General features: G+C 55.7%; 1 protein-coding gene across 1 annotated transcript; it reads left to right on the forward strand.

Moving 5' to 3' along the window:
• The first annotated feature begins 618 nt into the window (after positions 1-618).
• On the forward strand, positions 619-11,461 carry LOC125697450 (maestro heat-like repeat-containing protein family member 2B). Its single transcript, XM_048954721.1, has 32 exons — positions 619-694; positions 972-1,046; positions 1,333-1,454; positions 1,594-1,716; positions 1,856-2,021; positions 2,176-2,274; positions 2,389-2,540; positions 2,891-3,034; positions 3,553-3,645; positions 3,930-3,999; positions 4,115-4,228; positions 4,331-4,404; positions 4,737-4,856; positions 5,004-5,111; positions 5,301-5,460; positions 5,589-5,629; positions 5,806-5,947; positions 6,357-6,409; positions 6,739-6,846; positions 7,114-7,233; positions 7,405-7,527; positions 7,662-7,817; positions 8,039-8,161; positions 8,457-8,536; positions 8,944-9,079; positions 9,196-9,288; positions 9,675-9,770; positions 9,945-10,068; positions 10,271-10,380; positions 10,767-10,919; positions 11,153-11,307; positions 11,410-11,461. Exons 1-32 carry the CDS (start codon positions 619-621, stop codon positions 11,459-11,461), a joined length of 3,561 nt encoding a protein of 1,186 aa, XP_048810678.1.
• The last annotated feature ends 4,466 nt before the right edge of the window (positions 11,462-15,927 follow it).

Raw genomic sequence — 15,927 nt, forward strand, 5'->3', positions numbered from 1 at the left:
TGCATCTGAGCAAATAACACAAATGCTTTCAGTAGCGCAGGCAATCCCTCTTTCGTGATTTAACCTTCCATTTTAACAACACATATTTATTGTCCAAAAAACACCAAAGAGGGAAGACTGCCTGAACAGCCTTGACTCATGGCTGGAAAAATGTGCAAAAGGCTTAGAAACTAACAAACAAGGGGGAAAAAGGAACCTCCCACCTCTGCTTTGAACAAGGTGGCAGCATCATGAACAAGACACCATCCAGGAAGAAGGAGCTCTCCAGGAGCTGTGCATGGACATCCTGGGATCACTGGACGTCTCTGTGAGAGGGATGTGTTTCACTAAATGTCAGGGATTGGAAGGGAACTTGAAAGATCATCCAGTCCAATCCCCCTGCCTTAGCAGGAACACCTAGATTAGGTCACACACGAATGTGTCCTGGTGGGTTCTGAATGTCTCCAGAGAGGGAGACCCCACAACCTCTCTGGGCAGCCCGTTCTGCTGTTCTGTTACATTCACCATAAAGAAGATTTTTCTCTATTATTAATGTATTCATTTTTGATCAGATGCGGTGGAGTCTCCTTAACATCTCTGACACGTGCCCCCAGTAGACAGCAGAGCTCTCTGGAGAGGATGTCGGGGCAGCAGATGGGGGCCTCAGTGCCTCCCGGCATGGAGTCCCCAGTCACTAAGACAACGCCGGGCAACGGTGCCCAGCAGCTGCTCCCTGGCAGGGGCTCTCCATCACCTGCTGAGGTGATTCCCTGCATCAGCATGGAACAGGAACCCCAGAGCCGATTGCATCACACAAGCGCACTGTGTTTGAGGGCCTGCAGGGTTGCCCTGGGGACCTGTCTGGCCCCCAGCCCGGGGCGTGTCATTCATTCTCTGTGAGGTGACACTGCAGTGTGGTGTCACAGTGGCTGCGTCATCCACCCTTGTGGAGCGGTGGGAGCGGTGGCTCAGTCCGCTTGTGGGACCCGCAGGAAGTGGAACCAGAGAGAGCTTTGTGTCTATCTGGAGGCATCCTGCTATCATGGAGAGGCTGAGAGCCCTTCGAGGTGAGTCCCTCCACCTCTCTGGACACCACGACGCTGCCCGAGCACACGTGTGCCTCCAGTGTCTGTTTAGGACGTGCCAGCAGCGCTGTCCTTGCTCTGCCGAGTGCAGCTGCTCACCGTGGTTTCCCCAGCACCCCAGCAAGGGGAAAGCTCCCTCCCCTGTCCCCGCCAACCACACGCAGCCTTGCGCTGTGGAGCTGGAGGAGCGTTCCTCCCACAGCTGGCCGGGTGCTCGGCCCTGGCTCCAAGCAACACCTGCAGCAGCTGCTCTGCTCTTTCCTTCCAGGTCTCTTTGCTTGTGTGGGCTGCGTGCCCAGGCGTACGCGTCGCAGGGAGAGAAGCAGGGTGTCAAGCCCTGTCCCTACCTGCGCCGCGACCTTACTGCTTCAGCGCCTGCAAGATCAGGAGGTGAGTTGGGGACATCCAACCAGCAACCCTTGCCCTCCTGGCCCAGGGCCACGGTGCCGTGGGTGCCAGGCCCGGCAGCACATCCACAGAGCGATGGGTGGCAGCGGGCAAAACGAGCGTGACTGATCCTTGTCCCCAGGGCGACCGAGCGCAGGCGTACTGTGAGCTGGAGAGCGCCCTGTGCCAAGACAGCAGCCGCCCGCCGTGCGGAGTGGTGAACCGGCTGCTGGCAGAGGTGTCCCGGGACCTGACGGCAGCCCAGGTGAGGGCTCACTCCCAAAGGCAAAGGGAACCAACCGCCTGCCCACGCTGGTGTTCTGCTGGCGGATGGTGGGGGCTTAGCTCTTCCAAGGGCCTCAGGCAGTCTCCTGGGCCGCGTGTCACCAGTGTCTCTCTTCCAGGGCGTGACCAGCAATGTCAAGACAGCTGCCAGCAATGTCCTGGTGGCTCTGGCTCGGACGCACTTCACCTTGGTGATGGCTGAGCTCCAGAGCCACCTGAAGGCCGCGGGGGACATGTCCAAGGAGTTTGTGCTCAACACCCTGAGCAAACTCTTCAGCACCTATGGTAGAGTACCCTCAACCTCCTGACATCTATAACAACCGGGAAAGGGGTCTCTGCCCTCTGAGTGTGATCTGCACTGAGCTGGGGGCTGCAGGGCTGCTGTCCACCTACCTTGCTGCCGGGGCTCTGACTGTGGCCCTCTCCTTCCTCTTTGCAGCTCCACAGTGCATCCCCTTTGTGTGGCTGATGCTGGCAGGCCTGCGCAGTGTGGTGGGCCAGGTGAAGAGTGGCCAGATCCTGCGCATCGCTTGTGCTGGTGAGTGCCGGCCCCAGAGCAGCCCTGCTGCAGACTCTCACAGACTCCGTTTTCTCACTCTCTTAAAAAAAATAATAATAATAATTTATTTTTTTAATTATTTTGTTTTTTCAGTTTTGAAACAGTGGCTGGATGGAGTCAAGACTTACTTGTCCTCAGGAATGCAATGCCCCTGGCCTGCCATGGAGAAAGAGCAGATCTGTGAAAACCTTCACGAGCTGCTCTTCTCTGTGGTGTGGAACTGGCAAGACTGCCAGGAGGAACAGGTGAGCACTGCTGCATTCCCAGCCCAGGATGGCAGCAGGGGCACCCATGTCGGCAGCTCTGTCTGTGCCCAGTGGGCTGAGAGCTGAGGGGTGATGAGAGGGAGTGGGCTGGCTCTGCAAAGGGCCCTGAAGTGGCTCTGTGCCAGGGAGCAGCTGCATGTCACAGCACTGTGGCAGGAAGAGCTGGGGATGAGGGTATGGGGAAAAGCTGCCTGCCCTCCAGAGCGAGCCCATCTCCTGCTGGGCGTGGGGGTGTGGGGAAGGGGAAGGGAAAGGGGAAGGGGAAAGCCCTCTGTGTAGGAAGGGCAGACCTTCAGTCTTTGATACCGGGCCTCTGCCATCCTCTCCAGGACAAACAGGCCGTCCTTGGGGCTGTGGCTGCCATGTTGGAGGTTCTCCTGCAAGAGGAGCGGCACCAAGAGCAGGTCTGGGAGCAGCTCCTCTGGCTCGTTCACCCGTGTCAGGAGATCCAAGACATTTGCAGGGTGGCCAAGGTGAGTTGTTGTGCAGGGCTCAGGGTAGACGTGGGGCCCGTGCAAATGCCACGAGGGGCCAGGGAGGAGGTGGGGAGCCCTTGGAGAAAGAAGGAATGGGTGTTCAAGGGAGCTCTGAGGCTTCCTGAGCTCTTCAGTCAGAGAAGGAACAACCCAGACAGGAGCCAGGAGGGAACCAAGAATCACTGGGGCTCATCTCTTGGGGATGGGAAGTTTCACCACCACTGTGGGGCTCTGAGTGCCTGAGGAGCTCTATGCTAACAACTGGGGGGACCACATCCAGTTGCATCTGATGGGGGAGAAGTGGGCTGCTGGGTGGGAAATGCCTGCAAATGATGCCCAAACACGGCTCGATTGAGAGCAGAGAGACTCCCTTGGTGCCGCTGGGAGGTGGGGGATAAACAAGAACGCCTGTGCAGGAGCTTCTCCCTGCAGAGAAACAATTGGGAAACAGTTTCTCCACTCCCAAGTGGCTAGATGTGGCTTCATCCCTTTCTTCCTCTCCTGCTCTCTTGCAGAGCCTCACTATCTTCCTGGAGGCCTTAGGGGGCATTGAGTCTGTAATCCCAGGGGACAAGTTTCTGGACGTCACCAGTGCCGTGTTTTACCAGGTAAGGGGAGCCTATCCTTGCGCCCACAGCAGTTTCCCTCTTGGCTAAGTCTCAGGAGGACTGCAAAGCTCTGACCCCTGAATAAGGCGGCTCAGCCTTAGCTCCTGCATGCTCAAGGCAGGTCCAGAGCCATGCATGTACTCTCGGGGATGCTGTGGGGAGGGCTGGGTTTTGTCTGCCTGCCCTCTTCCCGAGAGTGCCCAGGGAGACGAGAGCGGGCAGCACAGTGTCTTTTCCGTCCTCAGTGCTGATGTGATTGTATCAAATGGACCTTGTTCCCACAGCTCTATGACGACAGCAAGCAGCACAGCGAGGCTGGTCGTGCACAGCTGACCCACTGCATCATGCTGCAGGGTAAGGAGAGGAGCTTTGGCCATGCTTGGCGCTGCCCTGGCCAAAACCTCTCTCACAAACTTCAGGAATGGGCGTGAGGTTCTTGCTAACATAGCGTGGGATTTCCTCCCTGCAGCCCGGATCTGCCCAGAGGAAACCATCCTGTTTCTGCAGTCGCAGCTGGGCGATGACTGGGAGCCTGGATGCGTGGCAGCCCTGGGTCTGCTGGGTGCTCTGGCTCGCTCTGATGGTCAGTACCACGGGTTGGTCAGTACCACGCCTTGGGACTGCCAGGGCTCCCTTCTGCCATCTGTGTTGTGGCTCCGCTCATGCTTCTGTGCATCTCTTGCAGAGCCCGTGATGACGGAGATGCTGCCCCAGGTCGTCGAGGCTGTGCAGCGTCTGTGCAGCGACCCCAGCATCCGGGTGAGCTGGTTGGGGAAAAGAAAGCGCTGTCGGGGTGGTGATGCTGCTGCCAGCACGGGCAGGGCTGGGGTGACTAGAGAGGTGCTGGGGCATTGGTCACACGGTCATGATGGCTCCTGTGGGGAGAGCAGGCAGAGTGGAGCAGGCAGGTCCCTGTGCTGTGCATGGAAAGCGCACAGCCTGGTGTTAAGGCCAGGCCCTCATCTCAGTAGCTAAAGCCTCTCCAGTGCTCTTGCTGTCTCTGCTCATGCCCAAAGGGCTGCCCCGATGAGCAGGTGGCTTCCCTTTGCCTTCTGACCAGGAAAATCACACCCATAATTGACCCCTTGCAGGTGAGGACGGCTATTCTGTATTTCATCAAGGATCTGCTCAGTTCGAACACCCGGAGCTGCTCAGCCTGGGATGTGGTGGGGCACATCTTCAGGGAGTTCAGCCGCGCCACAGGAAGAAGGGTAAGGGCAGTGGGCAGCATCTTCCTTTGGAAGACCCGTGCTGCTCAGAGGCTGCTATACAGAAGCACCGCTGAGGCCACACCTGAGCCTCCTGAGAGGCTCCTGAGAACTGAGCATAACCAGTGTTTCAACACCACTGTTGTGCAGGCAGCCGGAGACCTTTCTGCCCGGGAAGCCCAGGAAGAAGGAGCTCTCCAGGAGCTGTGCATGGACATCCTGGGATCACTGGACGTCTCTGTGAGAGGGATGTCCAAAGTAAGTCACGCTCTGCCCTGCTGCTGCTCCCTGCCTTTCCCTCACGTGTTCCTCGTCCCATTCCAGGACCCCAGGTCTCTCCTCCAATGTGCTCTGAAGCACACAGGACTCAGGGAAATTCACAGAGTCCTCTTCATCTCTGAGCAGAGGCAGGAATGCTGACCTGCTCAACTGCCTCGTTCCCTACAGCTCCTGTGGCCGCGGCTGCTGTTGTTTGTGGTGCCAGCGCAGTACACAGGCATGCTGATCCCAGTCTCCCGCTGTGTCTGTGCCCTGGCTGAGAGAGAGGAGCTGACAGGACGGCCGATAGAACATCTGGATCCCCATTTTGTCAGCTCCATGTTTCAAGGTAGGAGCAAAAACTCCCTCAGTGAGCTCTGCTGACCTGTGGTAGCACCCAGAAGGGACAGCGGAGGTGTGCGTGGCTGGGCACACAGTGTCTTGGAGTCTTACTCAGCACTTTTTTTCTCTTTGCAGGCCCACTGCTGACGCCCCAGACACTGCTGGCACGACTGCTGGTGAGTAGATGCTCCAGAGGCCGGTGCCACAAGCACCCAGGAGGAAGCAGCATGGCCATGGGCAAAGCTGTTGGCTGCTCCTTGCCTGCCAGAGCAGAGCCGAGCTGCTTCCATCCTGGGGGAAAGCCGTTGCTCTTGCTGCAGAAGTGACCCTGCTTTGTGTTGCTCTCACTCAGGTGGTGGCAGGCAGCCCTGTTGCAGGCAGCAAACTCCAAGCTGCTGCCTTACTGCTGATGAAAAACCTCCACAGCAGGTTCCACAGGGCTGTGGGGGCCATGTGGGCTACTGAGATCCCCCTGCTGCTGCAGTGTCTTGAAGGTAAAGCACTGGAGGGGAAGAAGAGGCAGAGGCAGGGAAGGGAAGGGGGGGAGTGAAAATGCAGCTCTGTAGCATGGCAGAGGGGAAGCACTGCCTGCAGGCCAGTTCTTGCTCTGCTGCTGTTCCCATTCCTGGGAGTCAGCACTGAGGCCCAGGGACCTATCCCACCAGAGATCTGCCCGTTCCAGGACGTGGATGGGCCCTTCATGTCCCCTCAGACAGCAGCCTTGGAGCACTTAGTTCCGTGTTCCTGTGGAGGCAGTGTTTGTGGGGAGGGACAGGTCATTGTGGAGGGGGTGCAGGTCCCAGCTTGGTAGTGTCAAGTGCCCAGGCCAAGCCAGGTTTGCAGCAGCTCTTCTTCTGTGCCTTGATCCTAAGTAAGGGTCTTTGTCTTCCTATTGCTGTGCAGGGAAAGATGAGAGCTTCCCGGACACTGCCGAGTTTGAGCGCCGTCTGCTAAAGGTACAGCATTGCCGGGAGGTGCGGTGCAGAGAAGTGCTTGCCTGCCCCAAGTAGCCCCGCTCCCACGTGAGCCACTGTGGGGCAGGAACAGCCTCTCAAGCGCTGCTGCGGAGCGGCCGCACGCCTTTGTGGCGCTGCCTCTTCTGCTCTGTCCCAAGCCCAGAGGGGTCTTAGGAGAAGAGGGTGGGTGGCTTTAATGGAGGGAACACTGGGGGAGCTGGGAGAGGGACTGTTCTTCCAGGCACCTCTCCCCAGAGGGCTGCAGCAACTTGGGAGCGAGGGAAGAGGCAAAGGGCAAGGGAACATTGTCTTCTCCTGTTCTCCAACAGTTCCTGAAGGCGTCGCTGGACACAATAGAGGAGAAGGCATGGATCGAGGCCCTGAGCTGTGAGCTGAGCCAGCGGCTGAGCAGCTCTGCCAGCAGCTCTGCAGAAAAGGTGAGTTCCCCCCGGCTCTACCCAGCGGTGCAGCTGCAGGTGTCCAGCTGGGGCTGGGGCTGCGGCTGGTGCTCTGCCCACGCGGGTGCAGATGCTGCTTCCCCAGTCTATGCCCCCCAGAGGGCCTTTCCCTGCAATCTGCCCGGGGATGGCTAAAGCTCGGCCCCGCAGCTGCTCTCAGCAACCGCCAGGGAGCTTGGCTCCTTCCCACCTGGCCCTCCACCAGCAGGTTAAGCTGCTGCCACATCTCAGCTTCTTCCCCTGCAGTCATTCCTGTACAAGGCTCTGGGCACGGTGCTGGGATCCTGTCAGGGAGTCCTCCACGTGCAGGAGAAGCTGCTACAGCACCTGGAGGAGGCAAATGCAGAGGAGCCACGTGAGGCCCAGGTGAGCTGTCCTCTCCTCCAGCTCCTGTGAGCATCCCTGCTCTGGCCCTGGGGCAGAGGCCTTCTCCTGGCCCTGCTCCGGGCCTTTCAACCTCTGCACTGCTGCCATTTTGCTCAGGAGCAGACCTGCAGATTCAGGCCTGTGCCAACGGCCCCTTGTTCTTTTGTGCAGGGAATCATCTCTCTTCTCAGCCATGCTGCTGAGAACAACTTCCACACAGTCCTGGCCACGCTCACCATGTTTGCGTCCAGGCTGTGCAAAGGCCGCAATGCCAGGATTTCCAGGCGCAAGAAGGTAAAGCGTTACGGGTTTCCATCTTGGCATTCTTCTGCCTTATTTTCCCTGCAGCTCCTGCCTTGGGAGCCCAGGAGCATCGCGGGGCACTGGGGGCCGTTAGCGAGTGTCTCAAGGCATTTCTTCCCACACAGATGGAGCTGGACAGCACGAGAGCTCATGCCACACGCAGCGCTCTCATGCTCGCCCACGGCAGCGTGGCACTGCGTGCCTCCAAGGAACAGCTGCTCGCCCACCTGGAGGGAGACATCGTGGGCAACGTCCTGATGCTCTACAGCTGCAGCTGCCGGGTGAGAGCTCAAAGCGTGCCAGGGTGTCAGAGCGCCCCTCTGCAGCCTCTCCACATGGGGGGATGCTGAGATGGGCCTTTCCTTTCCAAAGGTCCCTCGGGGAACTGTTTGTGCCCAGATAAAGATCCAAGCCCTTCCCTTAGCGTTGTCCCCACGTGTGTCCCTTGCAGCCCTTGTCCCTTCCCGCAGTTCAAAGAATGTTCTTCTCTCTTGCTCCTCAGGACTTGCAGAACAACCTCGCGCTGGTGCAGAGCATCACCGACTGCAGCTCTGCCTACCAAGCTGTGGGTGATTCTGCAAGCTTTAACCCCTCCTTGAAGAGCAAGCTGCTGGAGATCCTGATGGTGAGTGCCTGGAGACGGGGCTGTCTGCAGAGGAGTTCTGGGCTGCGCCACAAGGCTCGCTTCCCTGGAGGCATGCAGGTGTCCAGCAGTTACACGTCTCCAGCTGGTGGGGACCTTGGGTGCTGGCAGGCAGTGGCTGGGCAGCGGGCTGGGTGCACCAGCTGCTGCATCCTGCAGTGCTTCCACAGGAAAGTGATGGGGCTGGTGTGTGGCAGTTGTGCCTGTCTGGGGGCCGGGTGGAACAGCTCTTGTGTGCCCCTTGCCCACTTTGACACTGTCTCTCTGGGACTTGCAGGACCTGATGAAGAAGTATTACTCGGGCATGCCTGTCTCCCCAGTGCCTCTCAAGGTGGTTCTGGCCCTGGAGCAGTTGAGGTAAGGGCTGAGGTAGCAAGTCAGGATGGTGATCCCCATTTTGGGTAGCTCCTGAGGGCCTGGAGGGGCCAGGGGGGGAGGAACCACATCTACAGCAGGAGAGACGGCTGGTCTGTTGTGCCCAGCAAAGCTGAGGTTCTGGGCAGGGAGAAAGGCCCTGGTGCTCCTGTGCCCTGGCAGGGAAGAGAGGGAGAGCTGGGGTCTCCTTCCCTCCAGAGCAGGAGGTGGTTCACTGCTGCCGGGGAGGAGGTGGGCGCTGCTGGAACTGAAGGCAGTGCTCAGCAGCATGAGCTGGGTGGGGGTATTGGCTTTGTAGCTGTCAATTAGGAGAAACTCAGATGTTGTCTGAACCAGTCTGGAGAGGTAAATACCCTTTCTGATTTCTCTTCCTGTTTTCCTCCTCTCAGCAAGCTGAAGCCCTCTTCTGAAAGCAAGGACCTGCGTGAGATGTTGGTCCTGTGCTGCAAGAACATCGTGACACACCCTTCAGCAGAGATGATGCTGAAGATCAGGAAGTCACAGCAAGCAGCACAGTACCTGCAGGTAACCTGCCGTAACTTTCCCGGCCACCTCTCGGTCAGAACCCTACCTCAGCACACACAACCTCTGCTCTGGCAGCAGCCGTGATGCTACACGTCACTCCCCTCTTCTGCTTTCAGCTTCAGCAAACATCACTGAGAGCTCTGGGCCGGCTCATGGTGGTCCTGCTGGAGACAGAGCCCAGCGGTGGCTTCTTCCAGAACATAGTCCATGTGAGTATTCGTGGGGCAAGGGAGAAAGCATGGTGCCTGTCAATAGCGGGGGCAGAGATCTGGGGACTGAGAGGAGGATCAGAGGGGGAGAAATCTCCTGCTGACGTGCCAGCTCACTGCGAGCTGAAATGGGCAGAGAAATGGGCCCTGCAGGGGGAAAGCAGGAGCCAGCCCCTGGAGGCCACAGCCGACGAAAAGCTCCTGGGTTAGGAGGCAGGCGTGTCTGCAGAGAGCGGGGCGGCAGTGCCGGTGGTCAGTGAGGCAGGAGGCCACATGGAGCAACAGGGCAGGCCTTAAGGGAAAGCGCTGGGAAAGGAGGGACAGGGAGAGGGGTGGCAGCAAGGGAAAGAAAAGACGTCCTCAGTGAGACAGATGCTCTACCCCAGGTCCTGCAGAAATCTATGACATCAACCAACGTGTGGGAGCGCAAGAGGGCCCTGCAGACCTGCTCCCAGCTGCTGGCTGTTTGTGAAGAGCTTCAAGTGAGTAAAGAGCCCCACCGCGTGCTCCCTGCTCCCTCCCCAGTGCCCCAGAGCTTGAAGGCGAGCTCTGCCCAGCTGTGCATGCTGTGTCATGGCGTGGGGAAGGCACAGATGGGAGAAGCTGGAGAGAGCTGGGGCCGTCTACAGCTTTGTTCCTGCCTCTCACCCCTGCAGAGAAGAGATGCCTGTGAGCACTTTGGCTCCTTGGTGGGATTGCTGGCGCCTCTGACTTGTGACCCCATGCCCGCATCCCGCCAGCTGGCTGTCACCTGTCTGAGCTCCCTTCTGCGAATCCAAGGTGAGTGGAGCAGGCACGCTCCAGCCCTCTGCCCTCCTCTGTAGCACTACCAGAGCCCCACGGGCTGGGCCCTGTTTACAGGAGGGAGAGGCACCGTGCACAGCTCTCTTCTTGTCCCCACCCTGTCCTCTGTCTTTCCCCCGTGGAATGCAGTTTCATTTCCAGAAGCATGACTTCCCTTTTCTCCCTGTGCTCTTTCCAGCCAAAGCGACCAACACAGACATCGAGACGGGTGACATCAGGAGCCTGTGCGAGGGGCTGCATGCCTGCAGCATCGCCTCTCAGCTTCAGACCACATCCAAAATGGCCATGGTATGTGGACCCAAGAAGGGGTGGTGTGATCTCTGTGTGTAGGCTTCTGCACGACCCTGTGCTGCTCCCAGCCTCTGACACTGTTTCCAAAATGAGCTGTTACCCTGAGTGCTCTTTTCCCAGTGCAAGTAGCAGGAGGCTCTGAGCTACGTCTGGCCTTCAGGCACCCAGTGCAAGGAGCTGACTCCATGATGTGCGTTTGTGTGTGTGTGTGTGCACTTGCATGCATGTGACTGTGGCTGCTGGGAGGTAGGCTTTGCATGTAAGCAAACACCATGGGTGCAGAAGTTGAGAGAAGGCTCAACCGCCTTCCGTATAAACAGCAGGGTACAGACAGCTGCAGCAGAGCAGTGATGAGATCTCTCCCGCTTCTCATTTCTCTGCAGATCGTGTGCAGGAACTTCCCCTTAGAACGCACCGTTGACTTCATGACTGCCATCAAGGAGACGATCCGGAAAGCCAACGGAGTGCGTGTGCGTGCTGCTGGGAAGTGGATGACCACCTTCCTGCAGATGCACGGGAAGGACATCAGTTGGAACGTAAGAGACTTTCCTTCACGTGTCTTGGACTTTTGCTGGCTGTTGCACTATGACTTGTGCCGTTTGCCCCTTGTGCTCAGGGCATGGAGACCAGGGTAGCTGGCATGAAATTCAGGCTTAGGACTTGGCAGCATGTCAAGGGAGCAGGCACTGCTCATGCGCTGAATGTCCGTGGTTGGGCCCTGCAGAGTGCAGGATGCAGCAAGTCATTCTTTCTCCCCTTCTTCTCTCAGGTGCCTCCGATCCTCTACATCCTGCGCAGCATCACATCGTTTGCGCAGCAGAGCACGTTCCTGCCCTTCCTGTGCCAGGCGGTGGTCATCCTCACCCGCTGTCACACTGAGGCCGTGATGAGCAACTTCTCCCGGCCGCTTGGGCCAACGGACAGGTACTGGCACTCCCGCCTTTGCTGTTGCTGCAGAGGGATGTAGGGAGGAGGCAGCTTTTCTTTTTTGTGAATAGTCTCAAGTTGCGACTCTACTTTTTCTAGTGAGACATGGAGGAGAATAAGAGAATTTTGTCTTCAGCGATGGAGCCAATAGCAAAAAGAAGAAAGGATAAGAAAGGAAGGGAGGAGAGGAAAGGAGCAGGGAAGGAAAAAGGGAATGAAAAGGGAAATTTGAAAGGAGAAAAGGAGAAAAGAAGAGAAGAGAATGAGAAAAGAGAAGATGAGCTTAAAAATTGTATTATTTATTATAAATAAATAAATATATATATATATAAAAATAGTACCTTTTTTTTTTTTAAACCAAGTCTTTATTTCAATAGCTGCTGTCTCTTCTCCATACCAGTTACAGAATCACAGTCACCAAATGTCAGGGATTGGAAGAAACCTCAAAAGCTCATGTAATCTAATCCCCCTGCTGGGAACACCTAGATTAGGTCACACACGAATGTGTCCAGGCAGGTTCTGAATGTCTCCAGAGAGGGAGACCCCACAACCTCTCTGGGCAGCCCGTTCCACTGTTCTGTTACCACCACCATGAAGTTTTTCTTCTAGCATTCATGTGGAACCTCTCATGTTCCAGCTTGTACCCATTGCCCTTATCCTGTCACTGGATGTCACTGAGAAAAGCCTGGCTCCATCCTCCTGACAGACATCACAGAATCACAGAATCACAGAATTGTAGGGGTTGGAAGGGACCTCCAGAGATCATCGAGTCCAACCCCCCTGCCAAAGCAGGTTCCCTACACCAGGTAGCACAGGTAGGCATCCAGGCAGGTCTTGAACGTCTCCAGAGAAGGAGACTCCACCACCTCCCTGGGCAGCCTGTTCCAGTGCTCCGTCACCCTCACTGTAAAGAAGTTCTTGCGCATGTTTGTGCGGAACTTCCTATGCTCCAGTTTCTGGCCGTTTCCCCTTGTCCTGTCTCCACTCACCACTGAAAAGAGTCTGGCCTTGCCATTCTGCCCCCCACACCTTAGATATTTATAGACCTGGATCAGGTCCCCTCTCAGTCTCCTTTTCTCAAGGCTGAACAGACCCAGTTCACTCAGCCTTTCCTCATAGGGGAGATGCTCCAGGCCCTTCACCATCTTCGTGGCCCTCTGCTGGACTCTTTCCAAGAGATCCCTGTCTTTTTTGTACTGGGGAGCCCAGAACTGGACGCAGTACTCCAGATGAGGTCTTACCAGGGCAGAGTAGAGGGGGAGGATCACCTCCTTTGACCTGCTGGCCACGCTCTTTTTAATGCACCCCAGTAAGCCATTGGCCTTTTTGGCCACAAGGGCACACTGCTGGCTCATGGCCAACCTGTCGTCCACCAGGACACCCAGGTCACTTTCCGCAGAGCTCCCCTCCAGCAGGTCATCCCCCAACCTGTACTGGTGCATGGAATTATTCCTCCCCAGATGCAAGACTCTACACTTGCTTTTGTTAAACCTCATCCGGTTTCTTTCTGCCCAGCTCTCCAGCCTATCCAGGTCTTGCTGAATGGCAGCACAGCCTTCAGGCGTGTCAGCCAATCCTCCCAACTTTGTATCATCGGCAAACTTGCTGAGGGTGGCCACTATCCCCTCATCAAGGTCATTGATGAAGATGTTGAACAAGACCGGACCTAGCACAGACCCCTGAGGAACACCGCTAGTTACAGGCCTCCAACCGGACTCTGCACCACCAACAACGACCCTCTGTGCTCTGCCAGTCAGCCAGTTCTCAACCCAACATCCTTTACATATTTATAAGCGTTCATTAGGTCACCTCTCAGTCTCCTCCAAGCCAAAGCTTCCTCAGACTTTCCTCGTAAGGGAGATGCTCTGGTCCCTTCATCATCTTTGTGGCTCTGTGCTGGACTCTCTCAAGCAGTTCCCTGTCCTTCTTGAACAGAGGGGCCCAGAACTGGACACAATACTCCAGATGCGGTCTCACCAGGGCAGAGTAGAGAAGCAGGATAACCTCTTTTGACCTCCTAACCATGCCCCTTCTAGTATGTCCCAGGGTGCCATTGGCCTTCTTGGCCACAAGGGCAGAGTGCTGGCTCATGGTCACCCTGCTGTCCCCCAGGACCCACAGGTCCCTTTCCCCTACGCTGCTCTCCAACAGGTCAGTCCCTAACCTATACTGGTATGTGGGGTCGTTCTTGCCCAGATACAAGTCCCTACGCTTGCCCTTGTTGTATTTCATTCAAGTTCTCCCCACCCAACTCTCCGCCTGTCCAGGTGTCGCTGGGTGGCAGCACAGCCTTCAGGCATGTCAGCCACTCCTCCCAGTTCTGTGGCATCAGCAAGCCTGCTCACAGTGCGCTTTACTGCCTCATCCAAGACACTGATGAGTATGTTGAATAGTACGGGTCCCAGTACTGACCCTTGAGGGACTCCACAAGATACAGGCCTCCAACTTGACTCACTCTGTTCCACTGACCACAACTCTCTGGCTTGTTTCCTTCAGCTGGTTCAAGTCCACGTCACTACTCAGTTGTCAAGACCACGCTTCCTCAGTTTAGCATTTAGTATTTATCATGAGTATTGTAGTGCCTTATTAGCTCACTCTGCGTGTATATCTGTGATAAATACAGGAGCACTTTGGTCTTACATGGTCTTTCGTGGACTCCTTATTTTACCGTAGAGTTTCTGAGTTCTGTTAGGCCTGGGCTTTGGCCTTGCAAGTAGCAACAAGCCTGGCTGAAGCTGCCCTGCTGGCGCCCAGCCACCTCCATCCTGGCTTCAGGATGCGTCTCTTAGCTCCACGTTCCATCTTGCCAGGCTCTCACTGAATGCACACTTTGCTTTGTTTTATTTTCTGCCCCTGCCGACAGGCACGGCTTAGGCAAAACACTTGAGTATTTTGTCTTGAAGTATTTACTTCCTCAGAAGCCTCCAGCCTGGCACCCAGTCAGATTCCCAAAATAAGCCAGTAAGGACTTAAGTAAACTGCTTGCAGGTGTTGCCCAGCTGCTTCATTGTGAAGAGCCCTTGAACTTTGCACAGGCCCTTCAAGCCAGAAAAGGATGGCCAGGACCTGCCCTGCTGCCTACTCATCCTGATGGGCTGCTCCTGCCCCCAGGCTGGGATGGGGCTGCCCAGCCCTCCTCCTCCAGCTGCCTGCTGCTGCCTTTTTTCCACTCACAGTTGGCACTCTGAGATCATCTTTAACACTGCTGTTTATGAGATACTTGGCCATCTCCCCCACCGCAGACAATGGAAGAGGAAAATGAAGCAATTGGCAGCAGCCAGCCAAATGGCTCCCTCCAGAAGTTGTCTGAAGCAGAGGAAGGGGGCCCACGGAGAGACCTGGGGAGTCCTGTCCCCATCCAGATCAAGGGGCCTGGCAAGAAGGCAGTTTCATCCCCTGACTGAGCAAAAGCCAGATAACCAGGTTAGAACCTGGTTATAGATAACCAGGTTATCTCCACCATGTGTAGATGATGGAGAGAGAGTTTAACACCAGGTTTCTGCTGTCTGTAATATGCATACATCTGGACACAGACCTATGCTCCACCAGCAATGTGCTGGTAGCCCTACTTACCCCCAGGCTTTGCTCCCACAAGCCAACCCTGTCCCCCACTACCACTAACAGCAGAGCAATTTAAATCCAGGCCACAGGCAGAGCTGTCAGCTGCTGCAGCTGGGCTGGAAATCTGCTCCTGCTGGTGTTCGCCATAGGGAATTAGGCCCAGGGAACAGCACTGGGAGGTCAGTCTCCAAATCCAGTGTTTAAAGGGAGCTTTTTTTACACTCATTTTCACACATGCCTATTTGTGTGCCTTCATGCCATTGCAGAGCTCACCTGGCTGCATTTCCACATGCAAATAATTGATATACGTGTTTTCTGTGCTTGTGTATGCACGTGCATACATACACACTGATGGGAGGAGAGGCGTTGCATTAAGCTGACTGCATCTATGTTTGAAGCAGATTTGATAATGACCCTAAATATGGACACAAGTGTTTCTTCTGCTGCTAACTGACCTAATGGATTTCATATTTGTAACTAGGCAGTGGTTAGTATTGTGAGTTTCTTTCTGTTTGCTGCAATAGAAAAACAGGAAATACTGGGATACTGGATATAAGGAAAAGATCTTTAACAGTGAGGGTGGGAAGGCACTGGAACAGGTTGCCCAGAGATGTGGTCCCTGGAGACTTTCAAGGTGAGGCTGGATCAGGCCCTGGGCAACCTGATGTAGCTGTGGTGCCCCTGTTCATTGAAGGGGACTTGGACTAGATGGCCTTTAAAGGTCTCTTCCAACTCTAAGGATTCTGTGATTCTATAACAAATACCATATTTGCACATGGAAACTGCCATGAAATAGTCCCCCAGGCAATTGCCAGTAGTGGGTTACTAATAGACTGGAGCAGTTGCACTCTAATTTACGATGGCACATTCTGGGGCAGTAATCCATAGTGACTATACACACAACTTGTGTGCATACACAACAAAGTGCTATATATGCATATTAATTTATTTTAATAGCAACAGTATTCTGGATCCTCAATCAAAAAGCATAGTGTTTGTTGTCAGAAATGAAAGCATGTATTTGCAGAAGGGGAGAAAAAGACCCAGAACAATAAC

Source organism: Lagopus muta, chromosome 1 (genome assembly GCF_023343835.1).
Source record: "Lagopus muta isolate bLagMut1 chromosome 1, bLagMut1 primary, whole genome shotgun sequence".
Classification (NCBI taxonomy): domain Eukaryota; kingdom Metazoa; phylum Chordata; class Aves; order Galliformes; family Phasianidae; genus Lagopus; species Lagopus muta.

Coding starts and splice junctions, on each gene's coding strand:
- LOC125697450 (XM_048954721.1), top strand. CDS start 619: ATGTCGGGGCAGCAGATGGGGGCCTCAGTGCCTCCCGGCATGGAGTCC. Junction 5,630..5,805: donor CACTGCTGGCACGACTGCTG/GTGAGTAGATGC, acceptor GCTCTCACTCAG/GTGGTGGCAGGCAGCCCTGT. Junction 5,948..6,356: donor GCTGCTGCAGTGTCTTGAAG/GTAAAGCACTGG, acceptor ATTGCTGTGCAG/GGAAAGATGAGAGCTTCCCG.